The 19,835-nt window shown below is 41.4% G+C and overlaps 1 protein-coding gene across 1 annotated transcript in view; it reads right to left on the bottom strand.

The window, feature by feature from the left end:
• asic1b (acid-sensing (proton-gated) ion channel 1b) overlaps positions 1–2,263 on the bottom strand; it is a 175,983-nt gene extending 173,720 nt beyond the window's left edge. The window contains exon 1 of the mRNA XM_069677586.1: positions 1,902–2,263. Within this exon, the coding sequence (XP_069533687.1) occupies positions 1,902–2,263 (362 nt within the window). The remainder of the gene's footprint in view (positions 1–1,901) is intronic.
• Between the last annotated feature and the right edge of the window lie 17,572 nt (positions 2,264–19,835).

The following is a 19,835-nucleotide window of genomic DNA, read 5'->3' as shown; positions in this document are numbered from 1 at the left end:
CCTCTGCTTGCAGTTCCCTCCTTCCATCTGAAATCAGCTTGTTCCAAAGTCACTTGGAGCAAGTGCCACTGCTTTCATTTTTCTTGTTTCCTCTCAGTCAGTGCCCTTATTTTTTCTGAGGTGGCACTCACTTCTTACAAGAAATCTGGCTGCAGCTGCACTTATAAATCAAAGAGATGGAAAAAGCCTGTGTTGATATTTTAAATGGTTTGCCATTACAGCCTAGAGTACAAACACAAGAGAAACAAATGCACGTAGGATGTAGGCACACTGGTTGAAATCTATGCCATACAGAGCACTAGAACTGCAGCCCCAAGCAGTGGAGTCTAATGCTTTCCTGTAAGGTTATCACCTGTGATATGGATGCATACATACAGTAGAGGTCACAGAGCAACAATATTCAGTATGAAAACAGGGAATTGGATTTATGTCATTCTAGCATGTACAGCAGAGGTACTCTCCAACTGTGCCTTAGGCTGCAGAGCTGTGTGGATCAATATGCTAAAAATACTCTTGACTAAGATGGTATTTAGATGTGTTTGTATGCAGCAGATCCCTGGCAGTGAACTCTGTCTGTGTTTGTGTGATTACATAGTCAAGGACGGTTATCCCTATTGCTCTGGTAAACGTGATGAGAATAAACTGGATGGCAAAGAAAAAGTAAAGAAATTTAAAGTCAAAAGTTTCAGCGGTGAGCTTGTCATGGCTGCTGAAAGTCTAGAATGATCAAAGCACAGCAGAAAGCAACAAGTGTAAAGGGAGGAGAAAGCAGTTGTGAATCACACACGTTTCTCAACACTTTGCCAACAGGGGATGTAAAAAAAAAGGTGCTTGTCTACTTATACTGAGATATTCATATCACATGAACCGTAAAATGATGAGGCACGGAATTGCACCAGGGGCGTTTTCTCCTTCATCATTTTATATTAACCACTTAGAAACAGCTCATCCATTATCTGTTACCTGGGGGGGGGAGTCATATGATCTGAGATAAAATGTGTTCCTTCTCTCTGACAACATATTTCAACAGATTGATGTTAGGGGTATATTTCATGTTGTCGCGTACAGTTTCATAAATACAGCGGCTTGTGTGCAGTGTGGATTTCAGCTGACATGATCTGTAATGCCAATACATTACTAAATAAGCAGCTATAGAAAACATCTTTCTTCTATACCCTCTCTGTCCTTCAATTACCTCAGGCTGAGGTCAGTTCAGGGTCAAATTCACAGGGAGCCATATAAGGTTTTGCATGCTTTGACCATGTTGTTTTCACATGTCCCAGTGGCCTTACAGTGACAACCAGTGGGACAGGTGTTAAAACATTGCTTTGCACTTCCATGTGACATATAAGATTTCCCCACGGACAATTCAGACATTAAAGCAAAAATCAAAATGAAATGTCATAGACCTTAAAAGTTCCCAAGCACCTTGTAGATTTAACTTGTCAGGCTTATTCCCTTTATTAGAATGTCTTAAGAGGGAGTTTGAAGAATTAAGCCAGTTGGTTCAGGGATTTACCGATTTTGTTCTAAATTAATTTTATTGGAATAATGAATAGTTCAATTACCTGATAACTGCAGCAGAGTGTGTACCCAAATTAAAAATGTACTCTTTCAGCCAAATCTTTAAATCTTCTGACAATTATCGTGTTGTGCAGTGGACACAATCAATTCCTGAATCAACAGCTACTAAATCCTTACAGATGGGTCTCCCTGAGGCAAAAACCTCATCATCCAAACAGCCAGCGTGTCTGTATGGAAGTCTCTGTAATGAATACAGGCTGTTTTAAGCTTCATACTAAAAGAAACTCACAGTTAGTTATAAAGTGTGGCAGGATTCAAAGATGAAGAAATATCTCCTATAAAATATCACACAGCTAAAGTACGTGGGAATCACACACCTGCCGTTGAGCAAGGCAAGTAGCTCCCCAGCGTGGTACAGGTCGTTGCGCGTCACCCGGCTGAAGCGGAAGGAGTTGAGGTTGCAGAAGGTGACAGAAGGGAACACCATCATCGGAGCCGCCACCTCGTCCAGCTTGGTGACATGCGGGTACTGGAAGTAGAGTTGCACCCGGTCCACACACACCATCACCAGCACACCCAGGGAGCCTAGGAAGAACAAAATCCACAGGCTGCGCTTGATACACATCCGCTCATAAGTGAACATGTGCGAGATGCCGTGCAGCGTGGACCTGCTGGCGAAAACTTCAATGGGAGCCGGCCGCTTGTAGTCCATGTCCTCCGAGTCCGCTTTCAGATCCATGATGTCCCCGGGTTATGAGTTAAGATAAATGACGGGTGCTGGGTTGTAAACTGGTTTTATAGTTAAGTAGATGCTGTCTTAATGGTAAGGAGGTTACTGCCTGCAAGTTCACGCCCTTCTACGCATGCATTCCTCATGCAGACTGTGTGAGATGTTGCGTCACTGACAGTCGGCAAAACAACTCAACATTAGGCGCATTTTACCTAAGATATCCACAAAATTTCCCCGTCCTTACATTAAAGCACTTAGATAAAGTATAGATAGGGACAGCATGTGTTAAACCTCGGCTGGGGTCACAGTTCCATAATAATAAACAGCCCGGCGTGGAGCGCGCATGGAGAGATGCCAACACTGTCCTCTCCTCGCACACTTCTGTATTATGACCGAGTTGATGTTTTGCTTCCAGCCTCAAATTAAAAAGCACTGAATAGGTCTACAAAAATTAAGGAGATCACGATTAAGCAGAGGGAAAACAAATGGGAAAATCACAGCGAGGAAAGCAGTGAAATCTGAATAAGAAAATCAAAGCGGTGCTATGTTCTGTCTGTGCACGGCAGGCAGAGAGTACACTGGCTACATGGCTCTCCTCGCTCATCATATGCAATTCCAGCACGTGCAGAATAACAAATAGGCGCTGATTTCTCGCTCGTTAGCGTTTTAAAAAGCAGTCCTCAGGGCGTCCATGGGTTTTCACAGCAAGCGTAAACAGCTGCATCACAGAGGAGCTGAGTCTGTCAGGTAGCTGCCTCGGTGCGCCTCTGCTCGCTCGCTCGCATCCATTCCCTCCTCCGAGCTGCCTCCACAAGACAATGCAGGGATAATTACTCCGGCTTCATTTGGATTCCCGCTGGTTTATCCTTCAGTAAAAGTGCTCCGTGTACCCGGGCTAAAAAGGTATTTACCGCGCGAAGTGCTCAGCGTTGTGAATTCAGGGAAACCACCTCAGAGGCGGTCGCGCTTTGCCCGGATCAATTAAATTCGCCCCAAACAGGAGAGAGCGAGGATAGGACAGCATGTGTTTTACACCGGGTGACGAAGTCCAACGTCGGTGTCACTTCAGCAATGCCTGTACTTTATCCAGAAGCAAGCTAACGGTAGTGTACTCACTCAGTCTACAATTTTAGCCATGACGATACAATATGACTCAAAAACTGGTCATTACCTTAACCGCCGCCCGTTCACTCACAACTCACTGGGTTTCACTGACTGACAGTGCTCCGAGCTAGCTTAACTTCGACGGTTTAAAACGAGCTGGCATCAACTTTCATCAGCTGAAAGTTTTTTTTACTAAGCAAAATTGTGACCAAACATCACCTTGTCATTAAAAGGTGATGTAAGTTGAGTTAATATCCCTGGTTTACCCGCTAATGAGTTAGCTTAAATTAGTGCCGACCGAATACTAACGGTTAAGGTGTTACGAAAAAGTAGCCGTTTGCGTCAACGGTCAAGCGTAGTTTAACGTTAGCTAATGTATGGTGGCCCTGAAGGGCAAAACAATACGGCGTTCAGGAGAGAAACCACGAGAAATGAAACAGGAAACACGAAACAGACTTAAAGTTGATGTAGAAGGGGAAATTAAATTAAACTAAAATATTTACTTGGTTTTACCCATCTTTTACAAATTCACTATTTTTGCTAAAAAAAATAAAAAAAATAAAAAAGCTTTTTGCCCATATATGGCCACTTTATAAAATAATAAAACGGTCAGTTGAAAAAATATTATTACAAATTTACACAATAATGTCTAGACTTCCATTTAGCATTTTGACTATATTTTATATTTCATATTTTTTTTAATAGAGGCATTTCTCATTGTGTCCATTGCTCATGTTGACTCGAGGGGTTACAATAAGTTTTCAGGGGTTTTTTGAATAGTCAATAAGCAAGATTTTTCTGCATTTGCACATGGCATTGAACACTTATAATTTGTTTTCAGTGCAGGTGGCAAAAAGGTCTGAAACATTTGCTGTATTCATTTGTAATTTTGTCGTGGAAAAAGTTCAAAAAGCTTCTAGCGTCTCTCTTGTTGTAAATTCAAAGCAGTAAACACTGAGTCAGAGCAGTGACACGTTATCTAGTAAAAAAGGAATGGAATGGAAAAGAGGAATGAAAAGTTAGAGCAGAGTTACAGTTAATTTTTTTCCTAATAGAGCACCAGTTCAGTTCTTGAGCTGAGTGAATACCAACCAGAGGGGCACTTGGCCAGCTTGAAGTGGAAGACTCCCATTAGAGCACAGACGAACTAATTTAATAAAGGTTTCCCAAAAGACTACTTTACCACTCAGAATTAAAAGGGCCAGAGGTCCTCATGATGAACTTACAGCTGCCAGGAAGTGTAACTAAAAGAGGGAAAATAACTCACAAGACGTAATGTATTACTCTGGTGCTAGATGTCACAGATATTTGTTAATTAATAAAAAAATTAAAAAAGTTATGTAATAGCAAACACAAAAAGTTTTAAGGGTTCCCAAAGAAAATGTTAATGTTTTTGATGAATCTACACATATACATATGTGTTTATACACAAATGCAAATACATGTATACTGTAGGCAGAAACCTAACATGCTGTTTTCCTGTAGGTCCAGCTGTCCATTTCCTTTGTAAATCACAGGCATTCTTTTGAATAAACACAAATTTGCATTTATATACAGTACCATGTGTTCACAGGCAGTGTGCACATGCACAAACCACACACAGAAATTCACACATCTTTATACATGCATACCCATGGTTGTACATAGTGTCACACAAATCCCCGAACAAATCCATTTTCTCCCTTGACCATTTCTCTGTAGTTGACTGAATGGAACATCCAAATATGTCAGAGTGAGTGAGTGAGCCAAACACAGGCGATAAGGCAGATGTGTCACAAGACTGCTAGTGCCAAATCTATCATAGACACCGTATTGCCAAGAGGCGAGAGGAGCTCACCCATGAAATTGTTCATAATTCGTCCATAATTGCCATTTGCCATAGTATTGACTGTGACAATGTGGCATCTCATATTGATCAGCAGTGCTGGGAAGATGAGCCATGCTCTGTTACAGTGAGCTGATGCGAATTCTGGGTAGTCATTGAGCAGCAGTGACACACATGGGTTTGATATTACAGTAGATATTACATTTCTGAAGCACATTTTGAAAGCAGATGCTGGGATGTGCGCTTGCCCAAATTTAGCTTTTATCATGGTTGTCTGGTGGCACAATGATGCAGGAGTATTTTACTGAGAGGATACTTCTAACCATTTATGGTATTCTGAGGAATATATGGTCGTGTAATGCTCCTCAGAGGTACCTGGATGAAAGGCCTCTGTCACAAAGTTGTTTTCCAGTGCAGCTTTCGTTGCAGGGTGCTCTTGGTTCAGCTCTGCCATAGACTTTCCTGCTGTCCAGGCCTGCTTGTGAATATATTTCCATCCATTTGCACCAAGAGGCTCTTTATTTTAGAAAAAACATTTTCAAAGACTGAAGTTGAAAAGGACGTCAGATTTATTGGCAACAATTCTTTTAAGTACAGAAGTGGAACTTGCTATGACTAACAAACTGGTTGAATGTTTTTTAATATGATTCTAGACTTTAACAAAATCTGAGTTATTAGGGTTGCATTGATGCCATAAAAGGGTGGTTCAAAATAGTTTTTAAATGTGACTAATGCAGGCCTTTTTAAAGCACTTGCACATAAATTGTAAAAATAAAAAAAATCCCTGGGCCTTTAAATGCAAGTGAGGAGTGTTGTGAGGAATAAGGGGGATTTTCAGAAAGCAGAAAAGCACTAAGAGGGATTTGGAACAAAAGAAAACGAAATGCATTTAAGACAGCTCACGCTTTGTGTACACTAATACACAGACATATGATAATTAAAAGCATACATATTGAACGCTCCAAGTCTTTGTGCTGACATAAAATAGTCCCTTTTTGCGATTGTAATTTTATTCTCCTACATGTCTGCTGTTGCAATGACATCAATGATGACGTCAACAACCTTTACCCTAATTGCTCAGTTTTTTTTTAGTGCTACTGCTGTTCATTTATCACATCTCTGAAAAGATGAGCTGATTTTGAGAGTAAATAATTACAAGAGTACTAAAACTGAGTAATAAGAAGGCTGCCACAAGTAATAGTGCAAGTCATTTGTACTTTTATTTGCTATATTGTAATCTGCAAATGTTAGCATACCATGCTTACTAGCTTATAAAATACATACAGTAAGAATTCCTTTCAAAGCTAAAAAACTTAAAATTGCCACAATATTTTATTTTGTGCAATTACAGGTCCAGTAAATACAATTCTGCTTAAACCTGGTACGGCCACCGTTTTGTTAGCTTTATTAGCATAGCATTAACTAATTGTCTATGCCTGCTAGAAATGAAAAGACTACTCTCCCTGAAAATCTGCTGACACTAAAGTGACATCAAAGACCAACTGTTAGAAAATTATTACTGGTACTCAGTCGTAAATCTGCCACCATTATCACTGCAAACTCACAGACATAAGACAAACAAAAGCTGAATAAAAGGGTAGAAAAATAATGAATCCAGATGCTTTTACACAGGTGCACTGCATGGCACAATTAAGAAATAAGCATCGAATAATGCTCTGTGCATAAAAATGTCCATGAACTACTTCAAACCAGTGCTGTACCTATAACACAAAGACGTAGAGCTAACACACATGCACACAAGTAGGGCTGAAACTAACAACTATTTTGATAATCCGATTCATCGATTATTAATCGGATAAAAAGAAAAAAAGAAAGATTTTAGTATTATATTCAAACCACAAAACATATTACAAATTGTACAATACAATATTGATATATCAATTATGTAACTAATTTAATACCTTGTTGATTTACTTTTCACATGAAAAAGGAAAGTACAAACAAGGCCACAACAATAAAGGACATTGGGGATGCAGCCATGAACATGAGTATAATAGAGAAATGTAACTAACCAATATATATTTAATTAGATATTGCTCAAGTTTGTGTTGTGAATAAATAAAAGATTCACATTAGTCTGTCTCTGACTCATGGCATGAAATATTCAAAAACACCATAACGTTATGTTATACTCTCTGGCCGACCACATTTCAGCTAATTAACGATCGATTAGTGTCGTTCTGACGGACAAACAGACGATTACAAGTTAGTTTAAACACAACGTGACGGATTGAAATACTTGACGTCAGTTTTCTCTCCATGTTGGGATGGTTTAATGAAGCAAGGCATTATCTTTTTTTTTTTGTTTTTTAAAGATTATTTTTTTGGCCTTTGGCTTTATTTACAGGACAGCTGAAGATAGACAGGAAATGTTGGGAGTAAAGAGTGGGGGATGACATGCACCAAATGATCGGCAGACCGGGATTCGAGCCTGCGATCAGTGCGATGAGGACTGTGGCCTCTGTACATGGGGCGCCTGCTCTACCAGCTGAGCTAAACAGCGCCCCGCAAGGCATTATCTTTATCTAAAATATGTGTTAATTTAGCTTTACCAGTGGCGTTAGCTTATTAACAGCTTTATTACCACGTTTACTGTCCTCCGCTGCAACGCAACTTCCTGTAATCCATCACATGAGCTACACAAGCCGCGGCATTGGCTGGCTGCCCCCAGTGACGTATGGCCAGCCGTGCATGATTACAAAGACCCAACTAATCGATGATGAAATTCGTATTTTAATCATCAATTTTACACACAAGCAAAACATACAAGGACACAGACTAACGTGCAACAACTACTACATGGGTTTTTATCCATAACACTGTATCTGCTTTAATACTTGATTTGAATTACACTAGTGAGAGTAGGCTTACACACATGGGAAGAACTCCCCCCCTCCTCATTTCTTTTCTCTCATCTCCTTTCTCTTGTGTCCTCCTTTCCTTTCAGCTCACTCCATGCTGATTGGCTTTTACCAAGGCCAAGGCTACGTGGTGTGCCAACCAACTCAGTAGGAGCTGGCATGGAATATGAATACACTCTGGGGTCCCATTGACAAGTCTCTTTACTTATCATTGGCACAAGCAGGGCACAGAGGGAGCAAGAGGCTCTTGACCCTGATGATTTGAATCCCTTTCCAGCCCACACCTAGATCCTCCATCCAAGCAACTGTTGTATTGGCGCCGGTCCAGTGGAAGACATCATCAAAAGGTGACAGACAAGGTCTTCATAGACAGATGGTCGTTAGATCTAATAATGAGTATCTTCAGATTCCAGCCCAGATAAATGCATACTACCCTAGTGGGCAATGATCATTATCAGTCAAGGGCGCCTTTATCGGCAGCAGGGGAATCCATCAAAGGAAAATCTCGATACCCCAATTGCCACAGCTCTTTGTGATGCAGTTCACCTAGATGCCTTCTCCTTCAAGTGAGGCTACACTTAGGCATGTGTAGCTTTATAAGGGTAAGGCTTTTAGCCCTGTGAAATGTTTTTATCTCCCTGCTCGGTAAGAGCAAATCATAACAGGCCAATACGTACCAGAAAGTTTACATCCTTCAATATATTCTGTTTTTCATGTTCGATCCAACGTATGAACACACGAGACATTTTCCTCTGGGGTGGGAAGCTAAAAGGCTGTTATGTCATTCTTCCGTGCTCCAGGTTGTAAGTTGTTTGAATGTAGGTCATCATTTCTCTATGTAATTACCCAATAGAAACGGTTGGAAAACAGCTAATGCTAGCATTTAACCACTACCTAGCAAACATCACGATAGTAAGGAAGTAAATTCCGAGCTACAAAACAGAGTAGAGATTTTTGCCTTTCCTTTTGTATTGTGTAACACTAACAGTAAAACTATCTCTCAACCACTTCTTAGCAGGTAATAAAATCTAGCAAGTGGCTGAATGCTGACATTAGCTTATCTGAACATTCCACATTAGTTATCAAATATGTTGTTTTCAGATTTCCTTCCAGTTCTGCTCGTAGTCTTTTCAGTTGCGAGAAGCAATGACAATACCAAAAGTAACGCTTTTTCTACTGTCCTGGCCCTGTAACATGTTATAGGCTAAGGTGCCAGGTAAGACCAAATCATGCTAGGTTAATGCATAGCATAAAGTTTACACTCTATTATATATCCTGTTTTTCTTTTAAACAATTCCTAATATTAAAATGGTGGGCATTTTTTTTCAGTTGATAGTGAAAATCCAGAGGCACATTTTCATGTTAAGAAACACATTTGATAACATTTGTTAGCTACCATTGACAGCAATGAGTTCTAGCATTGAACACATCTGAGCTAATATTAAGATAGCAAGGAAGTAAATTCCTAGCTAATATTACACCAGCGGTTTCTTTCCTTTTGTATCGTGTAACATCGAGCAAGTTGCTGAATGCTAATATTAGCTGTCAGACCGTTCCTTATGGGTTTAAGCTTGCCAGATTTCCCTCCGGATTTCAACTTTTCATTGTCTTCTCCGTTGCTTATCAGTCTGGAAGCAGTGAAAATATAGCAATAAATCTAAATCCCCCCCTGTGCATGCCGTCAAAATAAAATGGCCGCTCATATGAATAAGTGCAATTGCTAGCTCTGTCTGTTTGGGGAATTGCCTGCACTCCAAATAGCAGAGTATGAGTTACCCAAGTATAAAATAGCCATTCCTTTGATTCTCCTCGATTCCTTTCATGTTTGACATGGGCCTGTTCAGCAACCAAGCCTATAGTAGGCATTTGGAGATGTTACTAACAGGCCTAGCCATTATAGCCAAAGCCACTTTGATATCAGTGAGTGGTTGGTGCTGATGAAGGAATGCAATTTGTGTGTGAGGAGGTAGTTTCATCTCACCACTGCTATTTCTGCCCCTCTCAGAGTGGTTGATTGTGTCTGAACATGGGTTATTCATCTGCGTCTCTAGTTTAATACCGCATCAGGTCTCGCTGCATCAAGATTGATAATCTGTCCCTGGAAGAAAACTTTTAAAATCATCATCCACAAAGTTTGCGCGCTCACCGCCTCGGGCTTGATCCAAGGTGAGTGTTGCTGAGGTATTTAGAAAGCTGGTAATGCAAGACCTTTACACTTATTTTACTCTTACTGTTTTGACATTTTAACAAATCGAGACACCAGGCAAAGCCAGATAATGTGCTGCTGCAACTATTCTGGCCTGCAGGCAGATCCTCTTTCATTACTGACATCAGGAGCAACACAGCTTCACTCACGTTTTATTTGTGAAGTAGTCTTTTTGATCGTGCTTTTATTTTTCATGATAAAAACAAGCAGCTTGAAAGTGCTGCTAATTTTGTATCTGGAGATGACTTGTTAGCTCATTACTGCCACACAGTTTTGAGTGATTGGATATTGTCTACAGCTGAAGCCCCATTATGGGAGAAGGCGGTAGCTCCACCTCTGTCTTCTACTCTCACGAGAAGAGCCAAAAGACATTTAAATTAGCCTTAAGAAGGATTTAATCCAAATGACTTCTTTTCATTAACAACTAATTAAATATTCACATGCAGGCTTTCACTCTAGCCCCCCACACCCACCTTTTGTCTTTGTCTCGTATTTCATTGGTGGTCTGCTGCACAGTCTTCGCCTGTACTGGAATTGTATTGTGCCACTGCATGTCTGAGATATGGGCTTAGCAAAACGGTCACCTAGTCTATAATATGACATGAAAGGAATTAGTTTTCACTGAAGAGATAATTGAAAATTACATCACCAGCAATTACTTTAAATAACTGACCATGAAGAGTGCTTATAGGGTTATGAATAGTGAGTGAATTCTCAATGATTTTATTTAAAACTGCAATAAAAAAACACACGTTTAGGAAGTTATTCAATAAAAAATAATTATAAAACTTGTGTCTTTGCTCAGGCAATTTCTGAGACAGACATAGGGAATATTCTTGATATAGACATTTTGATATTCCCATCCTGATGATTTACCAAGCAGCTGGCTGGCCACATGGGGCCCAATCAATAGCTTTAACTCATACTGTTAGCTCTGTACAGAGTGAAATACAGAGGCAAGAGCTGAGTAAAGCCCTCATCCTCTCTAAAGAATGGATCAGCATCTATTTTCGGTGAAATCAAATGAAATATCTGAGTGTACCAGTGAAGGAGAGAGGGAGAAGAAAACCGTTCACATCCTGCACTTAAATGATGATACAGTTTACCATGTTAACAAGTGTGATGGTGTAGCCCTGCAGCATTGACTCAAAATAAGTTAGACATTCCTCACACCTTACAGTGATAATCTCAAAGATTTTTATTTAAATAAATGTCTGTTAAGTCACCATCCATCGCCGAGTGAGGTAACACGATGGTGACTGAGCCTATGGCCCACCAATGAAAGCCTTTGCATTTGCAGTATTACAGACTGGGTGTCTGGTGCGACTTTCACAGAAAAAATCACGTCGGAAAGGGAGCAGAGATTAGCGTGTCAACCCGGGTTTTGTGTTCCCATCATTGCAGATCAGAGCCGAGGCGATAATTACACGGATCTACCGCAGAGTCATTTGACCTGGGTCTGAATGCCGATTGTAACCTTTTCCACCAAGCAAAAAAAACGGGTGTTAGCAGGTTTTTTGACCAGTGGGAAAGGAGCTCAAGTGTTGCGAGTAAACAGTAATCTACTATGGCTGAACAAACAAAGAAAAGGTGGATGACTACAGATACAACTTCAACAAGAAGTGAAAATCCAAAGAAGAAGAAACAAACTCGACGCTCAGATGAAGCAAACAGTCTAACAGCCAACCGTGGACGTCACACATGTGACACTGTCTGGATATCTGGGAAGTGTGCTCCCGCAGTTACCATTTATTGCCATAGGTGCCGCCAAAGAGAACGAAACTAAGATCTTCGAGATTACCGCTTTAAAGAAACTACATGTCATTATATCATATTTTACAGGCCTCCTGTACTGTCACCATTCTAACTTAATTTCAAAAACTACTGCGCTCCAAATTAATTTTCTCCTCCCTAACTTCCCTTCATAGTGATGACAGTAGTCATGCATGAAAGTTATATTTCACAGACCAATGAAGCTCTGAGATTGCACTCTCTGTCTCTCTGTACTTCCAATTGTCAGCGGTACAAAGTGATTGACAGAATACACAATAGATTTAGAAATCACAGGTTTGCTTTCTGTGTTGTTAAACTCACATCTTCTTCACACATCAAACAGCTCAATTTCCCCATGTTAACTCCTCCCTGTAGAATAGCCGACTCGTGTTACCTTTCGTGCTTTATTATATCATGTAAAAAAAAGCATTAATAGTGTGAAATAATTCAACAATTCACGCAGCAACACATTCAACTGTAAATGAACAAGTTGCTGTTACTGTGCTATCACAGCTCACATATTCAAACTGACTGACGCTCTCCCTTTTAAACGGTGCTAATTGACATATAGTTATTTTCCCTCAGGGAATAATTATGATGACAGATAGTGACAAGCATAAATGTGCGGTGCAAGAAAGAACATGCTTTTCAGAACAGCTGCACAAGCTCCCCTCATGGTTGTATGTTGTTTAATTAAACTCCTGTGCTTCACTAATGTCACTATACATGATGCTTTTTACTAACTACATCACTCTCTAAATATCAGATCCTCAATTAAAGGTAATTTAATCTGTTTATGTCTTTTTCAGTGGGTAAGTGTTCAGTGATTTGAGCATTTTAGCTCTTATTGGAAAGCTTGAAATTAAAGAGGCAGACAGGAAATGAGTTAAAAGAGGGGTATGACACCCAACAAAGATCACTGGTTGGAATCGAAAAAGGCAATATTGTAGTGACAATGCTTGAGCTGCAACCACTCAGCTTTCCAAGTGCTCAAATTGGGAATATAAACAAGCATTTCCAGTTGAAGTGTGAGTATCTGTTCCCGAAGGTCCTCTAATGGCCCGACCCCTCACACACACAGTGTGATGAGGATGAAGCAACACGGTGTGTCAGTTTTTAATCAACTTCTCTCCCCTCTATCACACAGCGAAGCAAGCTTGAAGAAGCAAACTTCTTTTCCACTCCACTAGACCCCATCACTGCTGCAAGCAAGGGCCAGGACCTGGCAGCAGTGCTGCAGCAGTGATGGAGTTTAAACTGGACCCAGCAGCACTGCTGCAGCTGAGACCGGGGCAGAGGGGGAACAGGGGCGAGGGAACAGGCGAGCAGCTAGAGGTGGAAGCAGCCGCAGCAGCAGTCGACATAGGAGGACGGAGATGGATGAATCGTTCTCCACAGGATCAATCAGGCACTCGTAGCCACAGCAGATCATCTTTCTCCAGCAGCATGTTAGTTATCGTGGTGCTACACCCTCTTGTCCCTTCCCCCTCTAAACCACATCACCCCCACAGCCTATACCCTGTTTTTGCGACATATAGAGAGGCAGAAAGAAAAGTGAGGAGGGAAACATGAGAGGGAAAGTGAGCTGGTGAGGAGGCCAGAGAGAGAGAGAGGCCGAGGGGGGGGAGTGGGAGCATGTATTGATTGTTTTCACTGTGGTATAATTGCAATTAAAGGTTGCAAACAGTCCAGTGGATCAGTTTCGCTGCTGTCACCCAGCTGGACGCATGGCAGCGCTGATGCATCCACATACACATTTTCCTCGGCCAGCAGGGAAAAGTGCTAATACACTGTCGGCCTCTGAAGACTGTGTGGATTAATGCCATGTTGTGCAGTAATTCAGCCCTCCAATTTCATCCACATAACATATAAAGATTTCTTTAGTGGAAAATAACACCACAGCCACGAACAGATGTAAGGCGATTTAGCCGCGTTAACTAATTTTCAGACTCTGAAGTCGGAGGGAGACGAATTTCTGCTTTTGAAATCAGAAGCACATCAAGTGAAGTGTATTTCAATGAGACTCTTGGCCGAACATCGACATCAAACTCTCCTTGTTGGACCTTTTTTTGTGTCTTCTTCTGATATGGAATTTGTTCAGGATTGCATCCTCACCTCATTTTATCTGTGTGGTTTTGATTAATGAACAGAACAAATGCTCATAGAGGACAAGAGAGAGTGGGAACAAAGGGACTTTTGTTAGACCTTTCAGTTTCAGTGGTTTCCTCAGACAATCCAAAACTCTTGTGCAAACATGGCCCATGAAGAAAGAAAGCAGGAGGGCAGATTTCTTTGTTCGGGATTGAATTACAATGTAGAGGCCTTAGGAGAGACAGCTGGATTCATGAAAATGTCCATTGTGCTGAACTGAGGCCACTGTTTGAAAAAGGAGAGGTTATACTGAAGTCATATGAAAGTTGTTTTTATGTAATGTGTCTTTGGAGATGCACTTGAACAACAGATCAAATGAATGCAGCTTGAAAGGGGTCTTTCATAGTGATGAATCCAACCCAACGCTGTGGTTCCCTCAGCTCTACCGATCATTTTCATGTATCTGAGGTCTTTGTTTAGGCTCGGACCTTGCTGGTTTTGTTGAAGTGGTAATCTCGAAGATCTCAGTCTCATTCTCTTTGGCAGCACCTGTGGCGATAAACGGTAATTGCAGGAGCACACTTCCCAGATATCGAGACAGTGTTGCATGTGTGACGTCCACGGTCGCTCCGGCTGTAACTCTTGATTTTCCTGGCTGACGGTCGCTTTCCTTTTCAGACTGTTTGCTTCATCTGAGCGTCGAGTTTGTTTCTTTTTCTTTGGATTTTCACTTCTTGTTGAAGTTGTATCTGTAGTCATCCATCTTTTCTTGTTTGTTCAGCCATAGTAGATTACTGTTTACTTGCAGAGAGCGGAATAGCAGCCTCTTAGCTCCGCCTACCATCTCTGGCAGACCAACCACTGCTGGCTGATGGAAAACGTGTCACTAACTGGGCGCTGCTTGTGATTTTTCTGTGAAAGTCGCACCAGACACCCAGTCTGTAATACTGCAAATGCAAAGGCTTTCATCAGTGGGCCATAAGCTCAGTCACCATTGTGTTACCTCATTCGGCGATAGATAGAGACTTAACAGACATTTATTTACATGAAAATCTTCAGGATTATTACTTTCAGTCTAACTTCTTTTATCTAGCGGCAGTGAAAAAGCTCTGATAAACTGACTGTATACCCAGCACGAACATACGCAGCCAGACAGACAAAGTTAGCAGCTAGCTAATCTTGGAATCCATCGGCTATAGTCTGATGACGACATAGCCTCTGGGAGCAATGGCAAACATGTCGTGTCCAGTTAGCAGTCCAGTTAGCAACTTGAGAAGCGACCGTGTGTTCAGATCAAAGTGAACTGAAATTCTTCCCTCGAGATACGTCTGCAAAAACAATGCCGTCATTTCTTGGTTCATTACATCCTCTGGAGGAGCACCCGTTCATCTGTTTGTGGTGAGTCTCGGTTTCACTGTTAGTAGTAAGTCAGACAGAGACTGCACTCAAAAAAGAAACCGATTGACCTGTGATAAACAAATCTTAAGCTTGCTGAAATTTCAACATCATGATGCAGATCAGTAAAAAGTAAAAATGAAGCTTTGTCAGGTCTGTCCTCAAGAGGAGAAGAAAACTACTTTATAATGAGAAGTTGAATGTTAGATCTAGAACAGATTGTTAGCCGTTAGCATGCAGATGTTTACAGAGATTTATAAGAAGCTAAATAGTTGTCAGATGGCCGCTGATGGGAGCCGGGATGTCATTACGGCAGATTACGTTACGCCTGCTTTTGCTCTCCCCATGGACTGTTTTTCCTGCATACACCGCAGCCTGCTGATACGTGATTGGTCAATACTGCTTGGACTACAAACATGCCACAAACAGAAACGAGAACCAGATAAGAGTTGGTGTCAAGATAAATACAGCTATAATGAGTTAATATTGAATTTAAATGACACCAAATTCATGCTAATGTTCACCAAATCATCTTTAAAAGGTGATTGTATGTGAGTGTCATTGTTCTGCTGCCCCCAAGTGGCCAAAAAGTTATTTACACTGCTTTAAATATTGACTTAGGTGCCTCACAGCGACTCATTCCTGATGGTAACAGCATTGCATGACAGAATATGCTGTAATAAATGCCTATATACTAATAGCAAATGTTAGTTTCTCATTCTAATGTGGATAAAATCGTTTAGCTCCACTCCAGCAACAGTTTGAGCTTTATAAAGAGTGTCACATTGACATAATCAACAGTTACTCTGCGATAACCCTGCCAGACTTTGCTATCACGGACCCAATCAGTGCATCCCATTAATTTTTTTCCGAACCTCAATTTCCTTCCCGCATTTGTGAGACATCTTTATGGGAACCAAATCGACTCTTCATTAACGAGGGGGAGCTGTATCAAGAGCAAACATCTTTAATTAACACAACCCGAACACTTCCTGTCTTTGATCTCCCCATTTGATTTATGCCTCTGCGGGAAGACGCCGGCGTGGTGGAGCGGTGCACGAGGAGTTCGGAGGGGACGAGGACTCTATGAGAAAATCTGAAATGTGGAGCCCCAAAAAGTGTTGCAGCATTAGGACCTTTTCCTGTGTGTCATGGGGCCAGCTCAATTACCAGGCAGTGTCACTATCTCTTTAATAGCCCGATAAGCAATAATCCTAAATCCACAGTTTTAATGACTTTCTGTCTAATTAAAGCCTGTTTAATAAAAGAGGGACACATCAGAGGCCTCACTATTGTTTGGAGACCTATTGTTAGAAATATCAGCGTGACCAGTTAAGAACAACTAAACGGCCTTTACAAAGTATTAATAAATACATTTTACCCAGACTTAAAATCATCAAGTAATCCATCTGTGATGTAGCTGTTCAATGCCAAAGAGGTCAGAGTGGAGGAGAGGAGAGAAATCCTCCTCAGCTCGGTTCTCACACTGGATTTAAGTCTGTACAGTTGGGAACAGATTTTCACTTTATCTTCAAAGGTTTTTTTAGTTAAGCACTTCTACAAAATCTGTAGTTAAATGACTTGTATGAAGATTTGGGTGTTGCAAAGAGAATCCTAAAACTGCACGTCATGTGTTGTTTCCTGTTTAATGCGTGTGTCCCTCTATGGCCTAAGTGTCTGTGATTACTGGTCTTTAGCCCCATCTAGTGTTTGGTTGCCATCCTGTGGTGCAGTAGGGCAGTCAAACGTTTTATTTTTGCCTTTTTTGGCTGACCGTCGGGTCAGCCCTACACATGGGTCTGTATGTGACTGACTGACTGAGTGAGTGAGTGAGTGAGTGACGGTACTTTCAGAGCCATAGACAGAGTACATGGCTCTCGGGGGTTGTTTCATGTCTTTGTTTTAAAGGTTTCCGTGCCTTGGTCTTAAAAAACGTTATTTTTTCCGTTAGAAACGTCACCTTAATTAACACACAGCGCAAAACAACCATATTAGCCGAGACGTAGAGCGGGCGAGGGGGAGAGAGGGACAGATCACACCCGACTTAGTCTGTGACATGATGTTATGTATTTATTTTTACTAACACATATACTTGTGGCCTGCGGGAGACTGCAGACTACATTTTTATTTCAAAGAAAATTAAGCAGGAACTTTTCAGTACTACAAAGCTGGTTCACTTCTTACCGAGGTAGATCACCATGGTAACATGCTGAACACCTAACCTGCTCCGGAGCAGGTTATGTCCGAGATAAGACATCAACCTGAACTGCACACCACCTACTGACCAATCAGGTCTCTTGATTTAGGAGCTCTGTGAGCAGATCATGAGAGGGAGGAGGGAGAGAGAGCGGTAAAACATTTCCACTTTACTGTAGGAGTTTTTAAAATATATTTATGAAAGATATTCACTGTGCTTTACTGATGTACATCTACAACAGAGACTAATAAAAACACTGAAGCCTGAAGTAATTTTGTACTCATAAGATATGAAAGTAAGTATTTGTACAGCTAATATATATTTTATATTGTATGAATTGGTGTGCAATGAATCATGGGAAATGTTGGGCGGTGAAGGATGCACCCTATGGATCCTTCGTTGCCCGGCAAAAAGGAGGACGCATTTGTCGGCCGCATCTGAAGGAGCCTTCGAATTGGGACTGCAACCCCTGAACTGGGACACAGCTTATATTTGATATACGAAGAGGCAAAAAGCAAATAAGGCAGAGCAAAAGGCTTCCTGTGGGATCCAGGTAACAGAAAAAATCCAAAGGAGAGGGTCCAACCAATAAACCAGCAAAGGAAGAAAACCCAAGGAGAGACCACTAAATCACCAAACTCACAGGGCAGAACACGGGAGACTTGAAGGAGGTATCTCAAAAGTTTATCCCAGTACACTTTAAATCATTTTACACACTCAGACAAAAGCTTGTCCACCCGAAGGACAAAACACCCAGACATAAACAGAGCAATGCAGTACAATGCAATGAGGAATGCAGGGACCTGTACATCGGGGAAACAAAACAACCCCTCCACAAACGCATGGCCCAGCAGAGGAGAGCCAGCTCCTCAGGTCAGGACTCAGCTGTCCGCCTACATCTAAAGTACAAAGGACAGCAAGGTTCACATCCTGGCCAGAGAAGAAAGTTGGTTCCAAAGAGGTGTCGAGGAAGCTGTCTATGTTAAGCTGGAAAAACCATCCCTTCACAGAGGTGGTGGCCTAATGGTGCATTCCAGTTGTACTCGGAAGTCGGAATTTCCGAGTTCCCAGTCGGAAGCACTTCTGCACTTATGTCTTATTTGTGTCTCATTAAATCAGCCGTACTCACAGTACTGTCCACCTTCTATCTGTGGCGTGTTGTGGACCTCATGTTTGTTCTGTAGTTGTCTGTATTCCAAGAGAGCAAACACAATAACTGTGTTACTGGAGGCGTCCAACTTGGTTTTCCGACTTGTTGTACTGGAACGCGGTCAACTGACCTCCGACTTCCAAGGTAAATGGAACGCACCGAAAGACACCCACTTACAATGCAGTGTTGAATTCTCTGCCCAAACAGCTGAGATCACTCTCACACTCAGGATCATGTGAGCTTAACGACCCATCAAACCAATGGGTACTAACGACGCACCCTTGATTACACATCTATTAACATACTAATGACCTACAGAGGCTGATATTTCTAGCTCCGTCCACCAGTCAGTTTAGAAGTGAAGAAGCCTTTCAGATGAGAGGACAAACGTCTTCAAGAGCTTCAACCAAGTCCAGTTGCCTTTTGGATCAAGCTTAGAATGACCATGACCTGGATGACGGAGAACCTTGACAGACAATAAGGGCAGGTCACACAATCAGAAAGGTGGGAAAAGGAACAAAGACAGGAAGTAGAACATCACAGGAGACAAGGTGACAAAGTAAAACAGCTCGGAAATACGGAACTAAACACTAAATCATGATATAATTAGCATGAAGTGTTTTCTTTCTTTTAATTTCCTCAGAAAACCTTTTGGAACCAGAGATGGACCATAATTCATGGACACTATTATTTTGTGATGTTGAAATTTACAAGAACTTGCATTTTCTTACATCAGACAGTTTATTTCACGCTTCCATATTATAGAGTATCAACAAAATGGATCTGTGCATACGCATAAATACACTGAGGGACAATTTGGGAGACTTCAGCTGAGGTAACAATCCTGTTGTTCAAAAACAAAATTGGGATGTTTATCCTCAAATCAGATGGATTACACAGTCATGAGGTCTGACAGGTCATCCTTATACTTCTCCCGCCCGGGCCAAATTTCTGACAA

The sequence above is a fragment of the Semicossyphus pulcher genome, unplaced genomic scaffold (genome assembly GCF_022749685.1).
Source record: "Semicossyphus pulcher isolate SPU_LCO1_2020_fin unplaced genomic scaffold, fSemPul1.0.p SCAF_3, whole genome shotgun sequence".
In the NCBI taxonomy this organism is placed as follows: domain Eukaryota; kingdom Metazoa; phylum Chordata; class Actinopteri; order Labriformes; family Labridae; genus Semicossyphus; species Semicossyphus pulcher.
Note: the sequence above shows the minus strand (reverse complement) of the source record. Positions and strands in the feature narration are given on the sequence as shown.